This window comes from Salmo salar, chromosome 11, assembly GCF_965601325.2.
Source record: "Salmo salar chromosome 11, fSalSal1, whole genome shotgun sequence".
Classification (NCBI taxonomy): Eukaryota; Metazoa; Chordata; class Actinopteri; order Salmoniformes; family Salmonidae; genus Salmo; species Salmo salar.
This window is the reverse complement of record NC_138301.1, coordinates 46,516,978-46,536,261: the sequence shown is the minus strand read 5'-3', so window position 1 is coordinate 46,536,261 and position 19,284 is coordinate 46,516,978. Positions and strand designations below refer to the sequence as shown.

The 19,284-nt window shown below is 46.5% G+C and overlaps 1 protein-coding gene across 1 annotated transcript in view; it reads left to right on the top strand.

The window, feature by feature from the left end:
- LOC106562330 (ubiquitin carboxyl-terminal hydrolase 8) overlaps nt 1-19,284 on the top strand; it is a 33,669-nt gene that overhangs the window by 5,505 nt on the left and 8,880 nt on the right. The window contains exons 3-14 of the mRNA XM_082957547.1: nt 2,491-2,635; nt 3,309-3,394; nt 3,651-3,780; nt 4,344-4,383; nt 5,122-5,293; nt 5,498-5,660; nt 5,763-5,904; nt 7,483-7,588; nt 8,351-8,912; nt 17,680-17,775; nt 18,159-18,233; nt 18,481-18,779. Of these exons, the coding sequence (XP_082813673.1) occupies nt 2,491-2,635; nt 3,309-3,394; nt 3,651-3,780; nt 4,344-4,383; nt 5,122-5,293; nt 5,498-5,660; nt 5,763-5,904; nt 7,483-7,588; nt 8,351-8,912; nt 17,680-17,775; nt 18,159-18,233; nt 18,481-18,779 (2,016 nt within the window). The remainder of the gene's footprint in view (nt 1-2,490; nt 2,636-3,308; nt 3,395-3,650; nt 3,781-4,343; nt 4,384-5,121; nt 5,294-5,497; nt 5,661-5,762; nt 5,905-7,482; nt 7,589-8,350; nt 8,913-17,679; nt 17,776-18,158; nt 18,234-18,480; nt 18,780-19,284) is intronic.

Sequence of the window (19,284 nt, the reverse complement as noted above, 5' to 3'; positions counted from 1 at the left end):
GATCTTTATGCAGGACAATGCTCCATCACATGCATCCAAGTACTCCACTGCTTGGCTAGCCAGCAAGGGCCTCAAAGATGCCTGAATAATGACCTGGCCCCCTTCCTCACCTGACTTAAATCCTATTGAGAACTTGTGGACCATTCTCAAATGTGAGATTTACAGTGATGGAAGACAATACACCTTTTTGAACAGCATTTGGGAGGCTGTAGTTGCTGCTTCAGTAAAAATTGATCGTGAACAGATCAAGAAACTGACAGACTCCATGGATGGAAGTCTCATGGCAGTTATTGAAAATAAGGGTGGCTATATTGGTCACTGAATATTTTTGAAAGGCCAAAAATGTTATATAATTGTCAATTTGTGTTACTTATCTGTTACACTAACTCTAAAAATTGAGAATAAACAAGTGAGTTGAGAGAAATTATTTTTGTAATTTAGTTGCCTAAAAATTCTGCACACTAATAGTTGCCTAAATTGTGCACACTTATATATATTTCCATGAGAAAGACAACTCACTTTTCCTTTGTTAAACATTCAGGTTTGAGGTTCAATAACATTTTGAATTGACTGAGAGCATTGTGTTTGTTCAACAATAAAATGAATCCCGAGGAATACAATTTTCATAATAATTGTGCACGCAGTGTATTGTTCTGGCATGGATGTAATTCAAATGGCACTTTTGAAATAATGACCTGAAAATTGGTGGTCTAAGTAAGGGTTTCCCAAACTTGATCCCAGGTCCTGGTTCTGGTAACAGGCCTGTTGTGGGCAGCCAGTGTCTGTATGGTCCTGGTAACAGGCCTGTTGTGGGCAGCCAGTGTCTGTATGGTCCTGGTAACAGGCCTGTTGTGGGCAGCCAGTGTCTGTATGGTCCTGGTAACAGGCCTGTTGTGGGCAGCCAGTGTCTGTATGGTCCTGGTAACAGGCCTGTTGTGGGCAGCCAGTGTCTGTATGGTCCTGGTAACAGGCCTGTTGTGGGCAGCCAGTGTCTGTATGGTTCTGGTAACAGGCCTGTTGTGGGCAGCCAGTGTCTGTATGGTCCTGGTAACAGGCCTGTTATGGGCAGCCAGTGTCTGTATGGTCCTGGTAACAGGCCTGTTGTGGGCAGCCAGTGTCTGTATGGTCCTGGTAACAGGCCTGTTGTGGGCAGCCAGTGTCTGTATGGTTCTGGTAACAGGCCTGTTGTGGGCAGCCAGTGTCTGTATGGTCCTGGTAACAGGCCTGTTGTGGGCAGCCAGTGTCTGTATGGTCCTGGTAACAGGCCTGTTGTGGGCAGCCAGTGTCTGTATGGTCCTGGTAACAGGCCTGTTGTGGGCAGCCAGTGTCTGTATGGTCCTGGTAACAGGCCTGTTGTGGGCAGCCAGTGTCTGTATGGTCCTGGTAACAGGCCTGTTGTGGGCAGCCAGTGTCTGTATGGTTCTGGTAACAGGCCTGTTGTGGGCAGCCAGTGTCTGTATGGTCCTGGTAACAGGCCTGTTGTGGGCAGCCAGTGTCTGTATGGTCCTGGTAACAGGCCTGTTGTGGGCAGCCAGTGTCTGTATGGTTCTGGTAACAGGCCTGTTGTGGGCAGCCAGTGTCTGTATGGTCCTGGTAACAGGCCTGTTGTGGGCAGCCAGTGTCTGTATGGTCCTGGTAACAGGCCTGTTGTGGGCAGCCAGTGTCTGTATGGTCCTGGTAACAGGCCTGTTGTGGGCAGCCAGTGTCTGTATGGTCCTGGTAACAGGCCTGTTGCCAGTGTCTGTATGGTTCTGGTAACAGGCCTGTTGCCAGTGTCTGTATGGTCCTGGTAACAGGCCTGTTGTGGGCAGCCAGTGTCTGTATGGTCCTGGTAACAGGCCTGTTGTGGGCAGCCAGTGTCTGTATGGTCCTGGTAACAGGCCTGTTGTGGGCAGCCAGTGTCTGTATGGTCCTGGTAACAGGCCTGTTGTGGGCAGCCAGTGTCTGTATGGTCCTGGTAACAGGCCTGTTGTGGGCAGCCAGTGTCTGTATGGTCCTGGTAACAGGCCTGTTGTGGGCAGCCAGTGTCTGTATGGTCCTGGTAACAGGCCTGTTGTGGGCAGCCAGTGTCTGTATGGTCCTGGTAACAGGCCTGTTGTGGGCAGCCAGTGTCTGTATGGTCCTGGTAACAGGCCTGTTGTGGGCAGCCAGTGTCTGTATGGTCCTGGTAACAGGCCTGTTGTGGGCAGCCAGTGTCTGTATGGTCCTGGTAACAGGCCTGTTGTGGGCAGCCAGTGTCTGTATGGTCCTGGTAACAGGCCTGTTGTGGGCAGCCAGTGTCTGTATGGTTCTGGTAACAGGCCTGTTGTGGGCAGCCAGTGTCTGTATGGTCCTGGTAACAGGCCTGTTGTGGGCAGCCAGTGTCTGTATGGTCCTGGTAACAGGCCTGTTGTGGGCAGCCAGTGTCTGTATGGTCCTGGTAACAGGCCTGTGTTCAATTCTCCAGCTATGTCCAAGAGTGTACGGTAAATGTTCTATTGTGTGTTGCAGCTATGTCCAGAGTGCCTGCAAGATCTTCAAGGCTGCGGAGGAGTGTCGTCTGGATGGAGACGAGGAGAAGGCCTATGTTCTCTACATGAAATACCTAACGGTTTATGATCTCATCAAGAAGAGGCCCGACTTCAAGCAGCAACAGGTACCAACCGTGGTCCATTAGTCCCCCCCCCCCCCCGTACCAAGATGTAGCCTTGTAGAAAACAAGTGTTTGTTATATGGACACGTTCAGGTTATAAACCCTCCCTGTTCTTCCATTTGGTCCCTAGTAAATACGACCCATGTTTTGCTACTCAGACCACAGAGAGGTTTTAAGCCATAGGATATGTCTTAAAGGAGACTGGGAGCTCCCATCTCCCCATGTATTCAGTGGTTTTTCAGACTGTAGGAATGGAATGGGGGACGCAGCATGTAGAGGGGACAACAGGTGGGAAGTAGTGGGTGAAGAAGGATTCAACCCCATGCCGACATGGGCTATGTGCTTGTAGACTGCAGAACTAGTGATGAGCCACACTCCCACACAGGACTGTTATGATACTGGCCATAGTGAGGGCTCAAACCATACAAGGAAAAGGCTTCCTACCGTGATGGCACGGTCTATTGATTTTCTGATTGGTTATAGAATGGTACTGTCTTAGTCGAAGTGGATGCTGCAGGTGTCACGTTAACGATCAATGCTAAAGGTACTTGATTTTCGCTGACTTGTGAAATGTCCTTCTCTTTGTCAATGACACAGTGTATTGATTTTGGCTAGCTGTTTCTTCTGTTGTTGAGACCGCTGTCATCTGAAGCACCTTTCCTCTCTGTTGTCCCAGGAGTTTTTCCTGTCCCTGCTGGGGCCCACCAGCTTTAAAAAAGCCATAGAGAAAGCCGAGAAGCTCTCTGAAAGCCTTAAACTCAGGTTGGTGCCCTGGCTTCTGTGTTGTCGTCATCATTTATTCACAGACATTACGTTGACTTTGTGCACTTTGTACTGAGTGTTACTAAATCAACTGGTATTCTGTTGGCATAGGTTTTAGCTGAACTTCAATAGCCCTGAATGGCTGAAGGATACCATTGGCTTTGCCAAAGACGGAGATACGTTGATTTGAAGCTATAGAATCTCAGCCTAATGTTTCTACAGGTTATTGTCTCTGTTTTCCTGTGTGTATGTTTAGGTACGAGGAAGTCGAGGTTCGAAAAAAACTTGAGGAGAAAGAGAGACAAGAGGAGAAGAAAAGGAGGGAGGATAAGGTGGAGAAAGATGGAGGGAGGGCATCTCCAAAAGGAGGGAAAGAGATCAAGAAGGTAGGTCCCTAAATGATGAATGACGACGAGGACACAAAAGCTCTGACGAAGGCTGTGAGGTCGATACATAAGCTTAGATAAGCAAGTGGTACTCGAAAAGGAAGTGTCCGGGTTGGTCTTTTCTGTTAGGTCATGATATAATGGTTCACACGTCAGTGTTTTTCCTGTGCAGATGACACAGATGAAAGTGGATCCATTTATTCATTTAAAAACAATGTTTGGATCCAAAGGTTAATGTTTATTACACTGTAATAAATAGATTGTGATCCGCTTGAATTATCTCCAGTAATGTGTTCGATTGTTAAATATAAATACATATGATATAAACACCTGAAGGACGCCTTAACAAATCAGAGTTTAGTGAAAGCCTGGTGAAGCATGTTTCTGTTCAGTGTGTTATTCAGGTGAATGTTTACACCCTCCCTGTCAGCACCAGTTGTGGTCGACACCCTCCCTGTCAGCACCAGTTGTGGTCGACACCCTCCCTGTCAGCACCAGTTGTTGTGGTTGAGAGTTGGTCCTTTAAGATGCTGTGGTCTCAGTTCTAATGTTCTGTGTTCTAGGTAAAAGAGCAGAAGGAGTTGAAAAATGGACCTTCAAAAGGTAAGGATGGTAACCAGCAAACTGACTCATGCTTTTTAAAAAGTTTAAGAATTTGAGGTAATACGAAGTTATGGCATGAATATAAGTTGTTTTACACAACAGGTTGATGTTTATGGAGAAATCAATATTTTTTTATCCCTTCCCTCTCTCCGTACCTCCCTCTCTCCGTACCTCCCTCTCTCCGTACCTCCCTCTCTCCGTACCTCCGTTCCTCCCCCTCTCCCTCCCTCTCTCCCTCCCTCCGTTCCTCCCTCTCTCCCTCCCTCCGTACTTCCCTCTCTCCCTCCCTCCGTTCCTCCCTCCCTCCGTTCCTCCCTCTCTCCCTCCCTCCCGTCCTCCCTCTCTCCCTCCCTCCGTTCCTCCCTCTCTCTCCCCCCCTCCGTACTTACCTACCTCCCCCCCTCCTTACCTACCTACCTCCCCCCCTCCTTACCTACCTACCTCCCCCCCTCCGTACCTACCTACCTACCTACCTCCCTCCGTACCTACCTCCCTCCCTCTGTACCTACCTACCTCCCCCCTCCGTACCTACCTACCTCCCCCCTCCGTACCTACCTACCTCCCCCTTCCGTACCTACCTACCTCCCCCCCTCCGTACCTACCTACCTCCCCCCCTCCGTACCTACCTACCTCCCCCCCTCCGTACCTCCGTACCTACCTCCCCCCCTCCGTACCTACTTCCCTCCGTACCTCCGTACCTACCTACCTCCCTCCCTCCCTCTGTACCTACCTCCCTAGCTGCGGTGCCAGCAGGAGGGATCACAGCAGAGGGGTTGTTCAAGATGATGAAGGACCAGGCCATTACGGTCATTGTGATGGACGCCCGCTGCCTCCGAGACTTCCAGGACTCACAGATCCAGGTCCCCACCCAGACTGTCTTCAGTGTCCCAGAGGAGGCTATTAATCCTGGGTACGGAGGGAGCAATGGATGGAGGGTTGTTACATGTATGGTTGATCCAGGTCACCACTCTGACCATGCCCAAATAAATGTATTAAAAAATACTAATAAACACAACGGGCTTCAAGCTGTCTTCTCTGGGGCCACATTCAGCCCGTGGGCCGTGTGTTGTGCACCCCTGCTCAAGGGTAACAGGTCATTATTCTGTTCCCACAGCATCACAGTGAACCAGATAGAGGCCAATCTGCCTGCTGCATCCAGAGAGACGTGGAAGAGACGGGGGTTCGTAGATTACATCATCCTACTGGACTGGTTCAGCTCTGTTACTGACCTCAAACTGGGAACCACCTTACAAAGCCTCAAAGATGCTCTCTACAAGGTAACATAACATAGGAATGTGTGTTCCCTGCAATGTTTCCTCAGTCAGTGTGTTTCCATTGAGGTAATGTGTGTTTCCATTGAGGTAATGTGTGCTTCACAGTGGGACAGTACCACTATCCTGCGTAGTGAGCCCATGGTCCTGGAGGGAGGCTATGAGAGCTGGCTCCTCTTCTACCCCATGTACACATCCAACGCCAAAGTCAGACCGCCCCGAACACACAACTACAGCACCCTCCCACAGCGTGAGTAACCATTACCCTAACCTTAACCCTCACCCTAACCCCCCGAACACACAGCTACAGCACCCTCTCACAGTATGAGTACCCCTTAACCATTACCCTAACCTTAACCCTCACCCTAACCCCCCGAACACACAGCTACAGCACCCTCCCACAGTATGAGTACCCCTTAACCATTACCCTAACCTTAACCCTCACCCTAACCCCCCGAACACACAGCTACAGCACCCTCTCACAGTATGAGTACCCCTTAACCATTACCCTAACCTTAACCCTCACCCTAACCCCCCGAACACACAGCTACAGCACCCTCCCACAGTATGAGTACCCCTTAACCATTACCCTAACCTTAACCCTCACCCTAACCCCCCGAACACACAACTATACACAACTAACCCCCCGAACACACATTTCTGTCTGTACCCCAACACACCACAGCACTGAGCTATTCGCCGTTCAAGCAAGAAATACAGCCGGTATGACACTGCCTGCAGAAATACAGCCGGTATGACTCTGCCTGCAGAAATACAGCCGGTATGACTCTGCCTGCAGAAATACAGCCGGTATGACTCTGCCTGCAGAAGTACAGCCGGTATGACTCTGCCTGCAGAAGTACAGCCGGTATGACTCTGCCTGCAGAAATACAGCCGGTATGACTCTGCCTGCAGAAATACAGCCGGTATGACTCTGCCTGCAGAAATACAGCCGGTATGACGCTGCCTGCTTGAACGGTGACTAGCTCAGAGACACATGAAACCATGACATGACCCCAGGAATCGATAGAACATCAGAGATTCACAAATAGGATGTAACATTGAAAATGATTCAATCTTTCCTTTTTAAGTGTATATGCTACTTCAGCCTGGTTCCATGTAGTGTTGATGGAGTTGATCCCACATTGTGTCAGTCAGCTCAGTTTTAGCATGGTGTTCAACTTTGACATCTCATTTTTCTCCTGGTGTAATTGAACCCAGGGTAGGGTAGTAGACTGTGTGTGTACAGGGGGAAGAAAAAGTATGTGAACCCTTTGGTCATAAAATTTGATCTGATCTTCATCTGAGTCACAACAATAGACAAACACAGTGTGCTTAAACTAATAACACACAAACTCATGTCATTTTCATGCCATTTCCAGCTACAATAGTCATTTACAACATTGACAATGTCTACACTGTATTTCTGATCAAGTTGATGTTATTTTAATGGACAAAAAAGTAGCTTTTCTTTCAAAAACAAGGACATTTCTAAGTGACCCCAAACTTTTGAATGGTAGTGTTCATATTCTCATTCACCCCTTTAGATTGTGTGTATAAAGTAGTTGTTGGGGAATTGTTAGATTACTTGTTAGATATTACTGCACTGTCAGAACTAGAAGCACAAGCATTTCGCTACACTCGCATTAACATCTGTTAACCATGTGTATGTGACCAATAACATCTGCTAACCATGTGTATGTGACCAATAACATGTGATTTGGTTTAGACCTCTGTTGGATTCAGTTAGAGAGCCAAACCATGACTTCAGTAGTACTTCATGTAGTAGTTATTGTAGCATTACTTGTTCATGTTTTCTGTTGAGAAGTGAACTTCAGCTACCCGTCACTGGAGGAGCCCAAACCTCCAACCCCCCCCCCCCCGAGCCGGACCCTGAACCCCAGGCTCCCCCTGCCTCCCTGGGTAGCGTACAGGTGAACGGTGCCCCCCTGGAGGATCTGACCCCCTCCACATGGACGGAGGCAGACGCCACAGACTCACCCCACACAGGGCCCACTCAGCCTGGAGTAGACCAGAGCAAGAAGGACCCTGGAGCCGGTCCAGGGACACCCAGCCAGCCTGGAGGGACAGGCAAGCACACCCCACAGGTAACTGCACGAGCTCATGCATTTGTTTGTTTTTATCATTCATTCAATTAATATTTAGCTTTTAAATATATTAAAAGGATAGTTTACCAAAATCACAAGATGACATTGGTTTCATTACCCTGTAAGCAGTCTATGGACAAGGTATGACAGCAATCCACAATTTTGGTTTGGTTTCAAGTCATGGTATCCTTTATTTGAATTTTTCACACATCCAAAGCATCTATAAGTAACTTTGATGAGCTACACAATCCATTTTAGATACTTTAGGTTGATTTGGACGTGTGAAAAATGGTCATGTATTAGGTACCGTGGCTTGCATTGGATTTGTGACACAAATCATAAAACAATAGCGTTTGAAAACAGTGCCAGGGAAACTAAACTAAATCATGGATTGCTCTCATACCTTTATAGACTGCTTACAGGGTAAGGAAACCAGTTGTCATTTGGGTAAACTATCCCTTCAAATATATTTCAAGAGAACGTCACAATTGGTAGTATTTTCCTAGTTCTCAATAGTTAAGAAAGACTGTGTTAATGTCACCACTTTCATTTCTGCTTTTTATTGTTCTTCAAATGTCTAATTGAAAGCTTAATCATCCCTGTTTGTACCCCCTCCTCCCGTTCCTCGCTTCCCCAGATTGACCGTACCAAGAAGCCATCAGTCAGAGTCTCAGACGGGTCTAAACCCCCCCTGGATGCCCTCCCCAGGGACCTGCCCCCCTCCTCCCAGAATGGCCCGTCTGTACCCCAACCCAACCGCTCGGTCAAACCAGCCTTTGACCCGTCGGTCCCGCTGACGGACGAGGAACGCAGTCAGATCCACACGGAGACGGCTGCTCTGATGGAGAAGGCCCGGAGAGAGCAGGAACAACGCAAACAGGAACGCCGCACCGAGGAGGAGTGGAGAGAGCGGGAACGCCGGGAGAACCAGGAGAAGGAAAATGAGGAGCTGGAGAAGAAGAGGAGGAAGGAGGAAGAGAACAGGACTCAGGAGAGGAAGAGGTTGGAGAGACAGAAGGCAGAGGAGGAGAAGGAGAACGGGGTTCGGGAGGAGCGAGAGAAGAGGGGGAAGGAGCAAAGGGAGGATACGCCGACGAACGGTGCTTCTCTGGACTCGCCAGCTCCCAGCCGTATCGTCACTGACATTAAGGTCAGTGTCTCTGTCTGTCTGTGGCTGCGTTCCGATTCTCTACCCTTCTCATAGAAGGCGTTCACTCATGTCATTTAAAAGCATTGGTTCGGTGCACGCATGGGAGGGGGGAGTTTCCACCATATTCCTCACACCAGTCCTTTTAAAACCATGAGGAGTGAACACTTTGAGAGAATTATTTTATACATTTTTTTTATATATTTTCTTTCTCCCCAATTTCATGGTATCCAATTAGGAGTTAGTCTTGTCTCATCACTGCAACTCCTGTGCGTCCTCCGAAACCCAACCAAGCCGCACTGATTCTTGACACAATGTCCGCTTAACCTGGAAGCCAGCCGCACCAATGTGTCGGAGGAAACACCATACACCTGGTGACCGTGTCAGTGTGCACTGCGCCCAGCCCGCCACCAGAGTCGCTAGTGCGCGATGAGACAAGGACATCCCTGCCGGCCAAACCCTCCCCTAACCCGGACGACGCTAGGCCAGTTATTCTCCCGGTCGTGGCCGGCTGCGACAGAGCCTGGATTCGAACCCAGAATCTCAAGTGGCACCGCTAACACTGCAATGCAGTGCCTTAGACCACTACGCCACTCCGGAGGCCAGTGTCTGTCAATGTTATACCCTGACTACACCGCTTGCGTCGCAAAATACATTTAGAAATCTATGTTATTCAATTATTGCACCCACACTGCTCGCGCGTGTCAACGAGCGTCTGCGTTGCCAAGGGCTAAAATAGAAGTCAGTTCTATTTGTGACGCAGATCGCGCTGCAACTCCTGCCTCTCCCATCTCCTCATTGGTTTATAGAAGCAGGTACCCACGTGCCATCTCCTCATTGGTTATACCCATGTGGGTGATTGAAAGACGAACTGTGTTGCCGGTTGTTGTGGTAATACTATGAAAGTTTAGATGCCAATCACCATATAAGTTCAAAGATGAAAAATCCTGGAAGGAGGAGAGATGACTATGAACGATTCAGTTGACCGTTTTATGTGTGGATTAATTGTCGGAGTAGAGGACCTTTTTCAGGAAAAATTACAACTCAATGTTTATATCCCAGGACAAATTAACTAGCAACAGCAAACTAGCTAAATAGGACAAATTAGCTAGCAAGTGCAAGCTAACTAGCTAAATTGCCATAAATGTTTAATGCTTTTCGATCTGTCCCCAAATTAATGTAATTGGTTCAGAGTTTGTTTGATATTTTAACCTGAGTGTCGTGGTCGCGTTTGGTGTAGGGGGACAAAATACATTTATGCACGATGGCGCACGCGCGCAGCCGAATTGGGTTTCGTGTTAGTGTGTCACCTTTATTTATACAGGTACGTCAATTGAGAACAGATTCTTATTTACAATGACCTGTCAAACACATCAATACACAACAATTACTCTATACACATCTATATACACATCAATTACACTATACACATCTAAACTCAGCAAAAAAAGAAACTTCCTCTCACTGTCAACTGTGTTTATTTTTTATTTTCAAAATCAAAAGTAACAGTCAGTATCTGATGTGGCCACCAGCTGCATTAAGTACTGCAGTGCATCTCCTCCTCATGGACTGCACCATATTTGCCCGTTCTTGCTGTGAGAAGTTTCCCCACTCTTCCACCAAGGCACGTGCAAGTTCCCGTACATTTCTGGGGGTAATGGCCCATGCCCTCACCCTCCGATCCAACAGGTCCCAGACGTGCTCAATGGTAATGAGATCCGGGCTCTTCGCTGGCCATGGCAGAACATTGACATTCATGTCTTGCAGGAAATCACGCACAGAACGAGCAGTATGTCTGGTGGCATTGTCATGCTGGAGGGTCATGTCAGGATGAGCCTGCAGGAAGGGTACCACATGAGGGAGGAGGATGTCTTCCCTGTAACGCACAGCTTTGAGATTGCATGCGATGACAACAAGCTCAGTCCGATGATGCTGTGACACACCACCCCAGACCATGACGGACCCTCCACCTCCAAATCGATCCCGCTCCAGAGTACATCGATCCCGCTCCAGAGTACAGGCCTCGGTGTAACGCTCATTCCTTCGATGATAAACGCGAATCTGCTCACCTCTGGTGAGACAAAACCGCGACTCGTCGTGTGAAGAGCACTTTTTGCCTTCCTGTCTGGTCCAGCGACGGTGGGTTTGTGCCCATAGGCGACGTTGTTGCCGGTGATATCTGGTGGGGACCTGCCTTACAACAGGCCTACAAGCCCTCAGTCCAGCCACTCTCAGCCTATTGCGGACAGTCTGAGCACTGATGGAGGGATTGTGCGTTCCTGGTGTAACTCGGGCAGTTGTTGTCGCCATCCTGTACCTGTCTCGCTGGTGTGATGTTCGGATGTACCGATCCTGTGCAGGTGTTGTTACACGTGGTCTGCCACTGCGAGGACGGTCAGCTGTCCGTCCTGTCTCCCTGTAGCGTTGTCTTAGGCGTCTCACAGTACAGACATTGCAATTTATTGCCCTGGCCACATCTGCAGTCCTCATGCCTCCTTGCAGCATGCCTAAGGCACGTTCACGCAGATGAGCAGGGACCCTGGGCATATTTCTTTTGGTGTTTTTCAGTCAGTAGAAAGGCCTCTTTAGTGTCCTAAGTTTTCATAACTGTGACCTTAATTGCCTACCGTCTGTAAGCTGTTAGTCTCTTAACAACCATTCCACAGGTGCATGTTCATTAATTGTTTATGGTTCATTGAACAAGAAATACATTGTAGACATTGGCCAACATCCCAGAGTCGCCTTGTCACTGTTGACATTGAGACTGTTGTTTTGCGGGTACTGTTTAATGAAGCTGCCAGTTGAGGACTTGTGAGGCGTCTGTTTCTCAAACTAGACACTCTAATGCACTTGTTCTCTTGCTTTGTTGTGCACCGGGGCCTCCCACTCCTCTTTCTATTCTGGTTAGAGCCATTTTGCGCTGTTCTGTGAAGGGAGTAGTACACAGCGTTGTACAAGATCTTCAGTTTCTTGGCAATTTCTCGCATGGAATAGCCTTGTTTCTCAGAACAAGAATAGACTGATGAGTTTCAGAAGAAAGTGCTTTGTTTCTGGCCATTTTGATCCAAACCCACAAATGCTGATGCTCCAGATACTCAGCTATTCTAAAGAAGGACAGTTTTATTGCTTCTTTAATCAGGACAACCGTTTTCAGCTGTGCTAACATAATTGCAAAAGGGTTTTCTAATGATCAATTAGCCTTTTAAAATGATAAACTTGGATTAGCAAACACAACATGCCATTGGAACACAGGAGTGATGGTTGCTGATAATGGGCCTCTGTACACCTATGTAGATATTCCATTTCCAGCTACAATAGTCATTTAAAACATTAACAATGTCTTCACTGTATTTCTGATCAATTTGATGTTATTTTATTCTTTCAAAAAGGACATTTCTAAGTGACCCCAAACTTTTGAACAGTAGTGTATCTACAGTTGAAATCGGAAGTTTACATACACTTAGGTTGAAGTCATTCAACCACTCCACAAATTTCTTGTTAACAAACTATAGTTTTGGCAATTTGGTTAGGACATGTACTTTGTGCATGACACAAGTCAATTTCCCACAATAAGTTGGGTGAATTTTGGCCCATTCCTCCTGACAGAGCTGGTGTAACTGAGTCAGGTTTCTAGGCCTCCTTGCTCGCACACGCTTTTTCAGTTCTGCCCACAAATTTTCTGTAGGATTGCGGTCAGGGGTTTGTGATGGCCACTCCAATACCTTGACTTTGTTGTCCTTAAGCCATTTTGCCACAACTTTGGACGTATGCTTGGGGTCATTGTCCATTTGGAAGACCCATTTGCGACCAAGCTTTAACTTCCTGACTGACGTCTTGAGATGTTAGTTCAATATATCCACATAATTTTCCTGCCTCGTGATGCCATCTATTTTGTGAAGTGCACCAGTCCCTCCTGCAGAAAAGCACCCCCACAACATGATGCTGCCACCCCCGTGCTTCACGGTTGGTATGGTGTTCTCAAGGATGAACCAGACTTATGGAGGTCTACAATTGTTTTCTGAGGTCTTGGCTGAGTTCTTTTTGATTTTCCCATGATGTCAAGCAAAGAGGCACTGAGTTTGAAGGTAGGCCTTGAAATACATCCACAGGTACACCTCCAATTGACTCAAACGATGTCAATTAGTCTATCAGAAGCTTCTAAAGCCATGACATAATTTTCTGGAATTTTCCAAGCTGTTTAAAGGCACTGTCAACTTGGTGTATGTAAACTTCTGATCCACTGGAATTGTGATACAGTGAAATAATCTGTCTGTAAACAATTGTTGGAAAAATTACGTGTCATGCACAAAGTTGATGTCCTAACCGACTTGCCAAAACTGTAGTTTGTTAACAAGAAATATGTGGAGTGGTTGAAAAATGAGTTTTAATGACTCCAACCTTAGTGTATGTAAACTTCCGACTTCAAATGTATACACATCAATTACACCATACAAATCAATTACACTATATACATCTATACATGTCAATTACACTATACACATTTATATACACGTCAATTACACTATACACATTTTATATACACATCAATTACACTAAAACATCTTGTCGTGTCTTTGGGGGTACCATTAAACTGAAGATATGTTTATCAATTAGCTCCCTGTAATTATTATCACGCGATTAAACTGATTAATCGTTTAATTGTAATTAACTAGGAGATCGGGACACCAAGGAGAATATTCAGATTACAAAGCTATAATTTTCCTAATATAACTTTCCTGTACTATAATATTATATCCTATTATAGTATAGGCCGATTATCTTCTGGTTTAAATGGTGTATTTTACCTCGAGTCCAGTCTCATTCCAAACGTCGTAAATTTTTGTATCTGCACGAACCCAGTCTTTACTAAAATCATCCATACATCAATTGTCTTAAAATCATTTATTTACTACACTAAGTAATTAACAGAAAACATACAAACAGTAATTATCGTCACAAAGGATTGGTAGAGGAATGTGCCCTTGTGGGCTAAACAGGCAGGTCGGCCTGTTGAACAATGGATCATAAAAGGTCAGCTGTGGCACACAGAGTTCATTAATATTAACAATTGACAATTGAAGGCTCACTCATTCGGGAACAATTGCAATCAATATATATTTACGCTCAGTGTGTCGTTCTGATTCTTGTTGGAGAGTAGTTCTGATGGAGAGTCTCTCTCTCGGTTAGAATGGATCTTTCAAAGCGACATTCATTAATGTCGTTATCGAATGGTTGTTTCGTTGGTCTTCGCGTTCAATGATATAATTTACTTAGCTGCAGACTAATAATTAATATCAAAGACTTGTTCTTATTCTGTCGGTATCAATAGTCTAAAAGTTAACCACGTGGTATGGTTCACTTTCAGTAGAGGAATTGGATGGTAAACCTATTGGCCATCGAGTGTAGGCCTGGTCTGTTTAAATGTAAATCAGGGGGTGTTTTATAGTGCCCATAGAACAGGCTTGTCAAATGACGCCTGGTCCTGTATGGGTCCCTGGGGGCGTGCCTATGACTGAGTTAGATTTGGTTACAGAAATACAATTCTATCACATTACATCAGTACAATAGCATCTCATGTGTATTATAAAAGCTTTATCCTTATTAATACATTCTATACAACCATTATGTTGCAAGTCTCAAGCTGATGCTATTATATAAACAGTTTTATGGTAATATGGCTATATTGTCTCTTCTGAGTATCACAAAATTGTACCAAGCGGATCAGTTCGTAGCTGGATTCTTCACCAATCTTCCATACCTTCTCCAGCACACACATGTCGCTCGGTTCTCCAATTCTATGAGTTGGAAGAATTTCCTTTGTCTCTCTATGGGCCATGTGGCCAGAGACTCTCCTGGAATTTTAGAGTTTTTACGACCCTTTACACACAGGGTGGATTGGGGGGAAGGTAGGTTGGGTGGTGGTGCAAAAGGGAGGGAGTCAACTGTCCTCCCTGTACCACAAGAGGCCAACGTCATGACAATCTATACACATCAATTACACTATACACATTTATATACACATCCATTACACTATACACAACATTTACACTACACACATCAATTACACTATAGACATTAATTACACATCAATTACACTATACACATCTATATACAAATCAATTACACTATACACGTCAATTACACTATACACATTTATATACACGTCAATTACACTAAAACATCTATACACGTCAATTACACTACACATTTATATACATCAATTACACTACACAACATTTACACTATACACATCAATTACACTAGACATTAATTACACATCAATTACACTACACATCTATATACACATCAATTACACTATACACATCTCTATGCACATCAATTACACTATACACATCTATATACACATCAATTACACTATAGACATCAATTACACATCAATTACAATATACACATCTATATACGCATCAATTACACTATACACATCAATTACACTATACACATCTATATACACATCAATTACACTATAGACATCAATTACACATCAATTACACTATAGACATCAATTACACTATACACATTTATATACACATCAATTACACTATACACATTTATATACACATCAATTACACATCAATTACACTATACACATCAATTACACTATACACATTTATATACACATCAATTACACTATACACATCTATTTACACATCAAGTACACTATACACATCACTTACACTATACACATTTATATACACATCACTTACACTATACACATTTATATACACATCAATTACACTATACACATTTATATACACATCACTTACACTATACACATTTATATACACATCAATTACACTATACACATCTATATACACGAAACACAAAAAGCAAAACCCAATCCTATGAAACCACCACATTATTCAGTAGAAGGCCCTCTAACATCCGCCTGAATCACCCTGGAGGCACCAACTCCACCAACTTCAACGACTTTTGGAGATCATTCCACATGAGAGGCGGCAAAAAACTAAAAGCAGATTTGCGTAACTCGGTGGAGATTGATCTCCAGGGTTAGCCATCCCTGAGTCCAAGTCTGGTAAATTGTACGTCTGAAGGTATCCAATGAGGTAAGGTATGGCGGAAGTTTATGCAAGAGGGCTTTATAGCCAAAAAGAGCACAATGCATCAAACTACGAGACTTCCTGGAGGGCCAGCCTACTTTCTCCGTCTGTCTGTGGCAGTGAGTCTCTGTTTCTGTGATGCTGAAAGAGACACTAAACATCTAACCATTTCTCCCAGTCTCTACTGTACCTTTCCAGCCCAACACCAGTAAGCCCATCCCATAGCCAACCCATCTCTTAGTATAAACCCCATCCATCCATCTCACCCGTCTGATAATATCCTCAATTTAATACTATCCATTAGCCACCAGTTAGTAAGTAGACTGTCCCCAATGACCAACGGAAATCTGATAAGCCCATCCCATGTGTTACCCATATCCTACTACAGTGGTTCTCAAACCTCTCCTCGGGGACCTCCAGCCGGTCCAAACCTCTCCTCGGGGGGCCCCCAGCCGGTCCAAACCTCTCCTCGGGGGGCTCCCAGCCGGTCCAAACCTCTCCTCATGGACCCCCAGCCGGTCCAAACCTCTCCTCGGGGGCCCCCAGCCGGTCCAAACCTCTCCTCATGGACCCCCAGCCGGTCCAAACCTCTCCTCATGGACCCCCAGCCGGTCCAAACCTCTCCTCGGGGGCCCCCAGCCGGTCCAAACCTCTCCTCGGGGGCCCCCAGCCGGTCCAAACCTCTCCTCGGGGACCCCCAGCCGGTCCAAACCTCTCCTCGGGGGCCCCCAGCCGGTCCAAACCTCTCCTCGGGGGCCCCCAGCCGGTCCAAACCTCTCCTCGGGGACCCCCAGCCGGTCCAAACCTCTCCTCGGGGACCCCCAGCCGGTCCAAACCTCTCCTCGGGGACCCCCAGCCGGTCCAAACCTCGCCTCATGGCCCCCAGCCGGTCCAAACCTCTCCTCGGGGACCCCCAGCCGGTCCAAACCTCTCCTCGGGGACCCCCAGCCGGTCCAAACCTCTCCTCATGGACCCCCAGCCGGTCCAAACCTCTCCTCATGGACCCCAAGCCGGTCCAAACCTCTCCTCATGGACCCCCAGCCGGTCCAAACCTCTCCTCGGGGGCCCCCAGCCGGTCCAAACCTCTCCTCGGGGGCCCCCAGCCGGTCCAAACCTCTCCTCGGGGGCCCCCAGCCGGTCCAAACCTCTCCTCGGGGACCCCCAGCCGGTCCAAACCTCTCCTCATGGACCCCCAGCCGGTCCAAACCTCTCCTCGGGGGCCCCCAGCCGGTCCAAACCTCTCCTCGGGGGCCCCCAGCCGGTCCAAACCTCTCCTCGGGGGCCCCCAGCTGGTTGATGTATTTGATCTATTCCAGAACTAGCACACCTGATTCAACTTGTCAACCACTCATCAAGCCCTTGGCTAGGCGAATCAATCATCAGGCCCTTGACCTGGTGAATCAATCATCAGGCCCTTGACCTGGTGAATCAATCATCAGGCCCTTGACCTGGTGAATCAATCATCAGGCCCTTGACCTGGTGAATCAATCATCAGGCCCTTGACCTGGCGAATCAAGTGAGATAGTTCAGGGTTACAACACATTTGTGAAACACCTGGGGAGTTCCTGAGGAGAGATTTGGAGAACCACTGTCCTAATATACAGCCCATCAATCTCACTGGTACCCATAAAGCTAATCTGCATAGTCAAATGATGTGAGCTGCACTGTGTTGTGTCCCTCCCAAACCCCAGGCTCCCTCCCCCCTGAAGCTTAGTGGTGATGTAAAGAGGAGCCGTCAGCCTGGGATGTTAAAGCATAGAACAGTTGATGACTATGTCATACCCAAGGTATATAATCAACACTCTAAACCACCACATCATTATGGCATGTTGTTGTTTTACAAAAAGTTTCAGTATTTTTTTACATTTATTTATTAGTTATTTCCGCATCCAGAGTGCATGTTCTTGACCGCTCTTGGAAATGGTGGCACAAAAATGGCACTTGGGACATTTGATCCCCAAGTTTGCGATTTTTCTTTTATATTGTTTATTTTTTTGTTCTACCATCGCCTGCCGGGAACATTCTAGTGAAGCAACAGGAGAACCCTGCATTTAAATACTACCGCTAGCTACCCCCCTTTGTCTGGGCGGAATTCTCCTTACATTGGCTGCGTTCTATACACTGTGTGTGTAACATGTGTAATGTATGTAATGTGTGTGTTGTCCCACAGCGGGAGCTACTAACCAGAGCCAGGAGTGAGGAGATGGGGAGGAGTGTACCAGGCCTGCCTGTTGGCTGGATGAAGGTAAAACAAACACTAAACTCACATATCAAACTATTTCACCTTTTAGTTTCTTGATGTTTAAAGAGAATTGCTAAGTAGCCAGCAAGGGGAAAGCATTGAAGTGTACATATTCTATCAGTGTAATGGTTAACTACATCGCATGCAAATACCATGGAGAATGTTTTCACACACAACCATCAGTTGTGAGAAAAAGAAAATGGAGAATGAAAGACGCTCTCCCCTCTCCTCTCTATCCTCTCTCCACCAGTTCTTGGACACGGTAACCGGTACCTACCGTTACTACCATTCCCCAACCAACCGGGTGCACCGCTACCCCCCTGAGGTCAGCGTGCCCCAGACGCCCCCCTCCACCCCTCCTCCGGCCAAACAGAAGCAGCCCCGCCCCGCTGAGCCAGACCAGACCATGGACCGCGACCAGGAGCAGTCCAAACTGAAACGTTCCTACTCTTCTCCAGACATCAGCCAGGACCTGAGGGAGGAGGGGCTAAAGAAGATTACCGCCCCTATAACTGCAGCCACGCGCCCAACCTTTAACAGGGAGACCAAGTAGGTGACATCATCGTCACATGGATGGGCCTGGTCAATATATACGTTTCACTCACTCAAATTAAGCCTACTACTGGACTAAAAAGCTATTTTTCAATGACAAATATGTTTTTAAGTCCTTGGGTGTATTCATTAGTTGGATTCCGTTGCAAAGCATTTTGTCTGTTACAAAATGTTTTGCAACGGAAACCGTTTACCATTTTACTCTAGGAATCAAACGGAAGCCAACAGAGAGAACCGAACGAAACGGGGAGGGACCTAGCTGAATTTGTCCAATTGAATCCGACTAATGAATACACCCCTGGACTACACTTAATCTGAGTCTGGGGTTAAAATCAACCCTAAATTGCATTTAAATGTTTCTAGATCATTTGGATTCATGGATATGATAAAAAATACAATTGGATTATGACAAAACTTGATTTAAAAGGTTTGAGTCTCCATAAGTATTTAATCCACATTTCTGTATGAATGTTGATGACGTCACAGTAGCCATCTGTTTTAT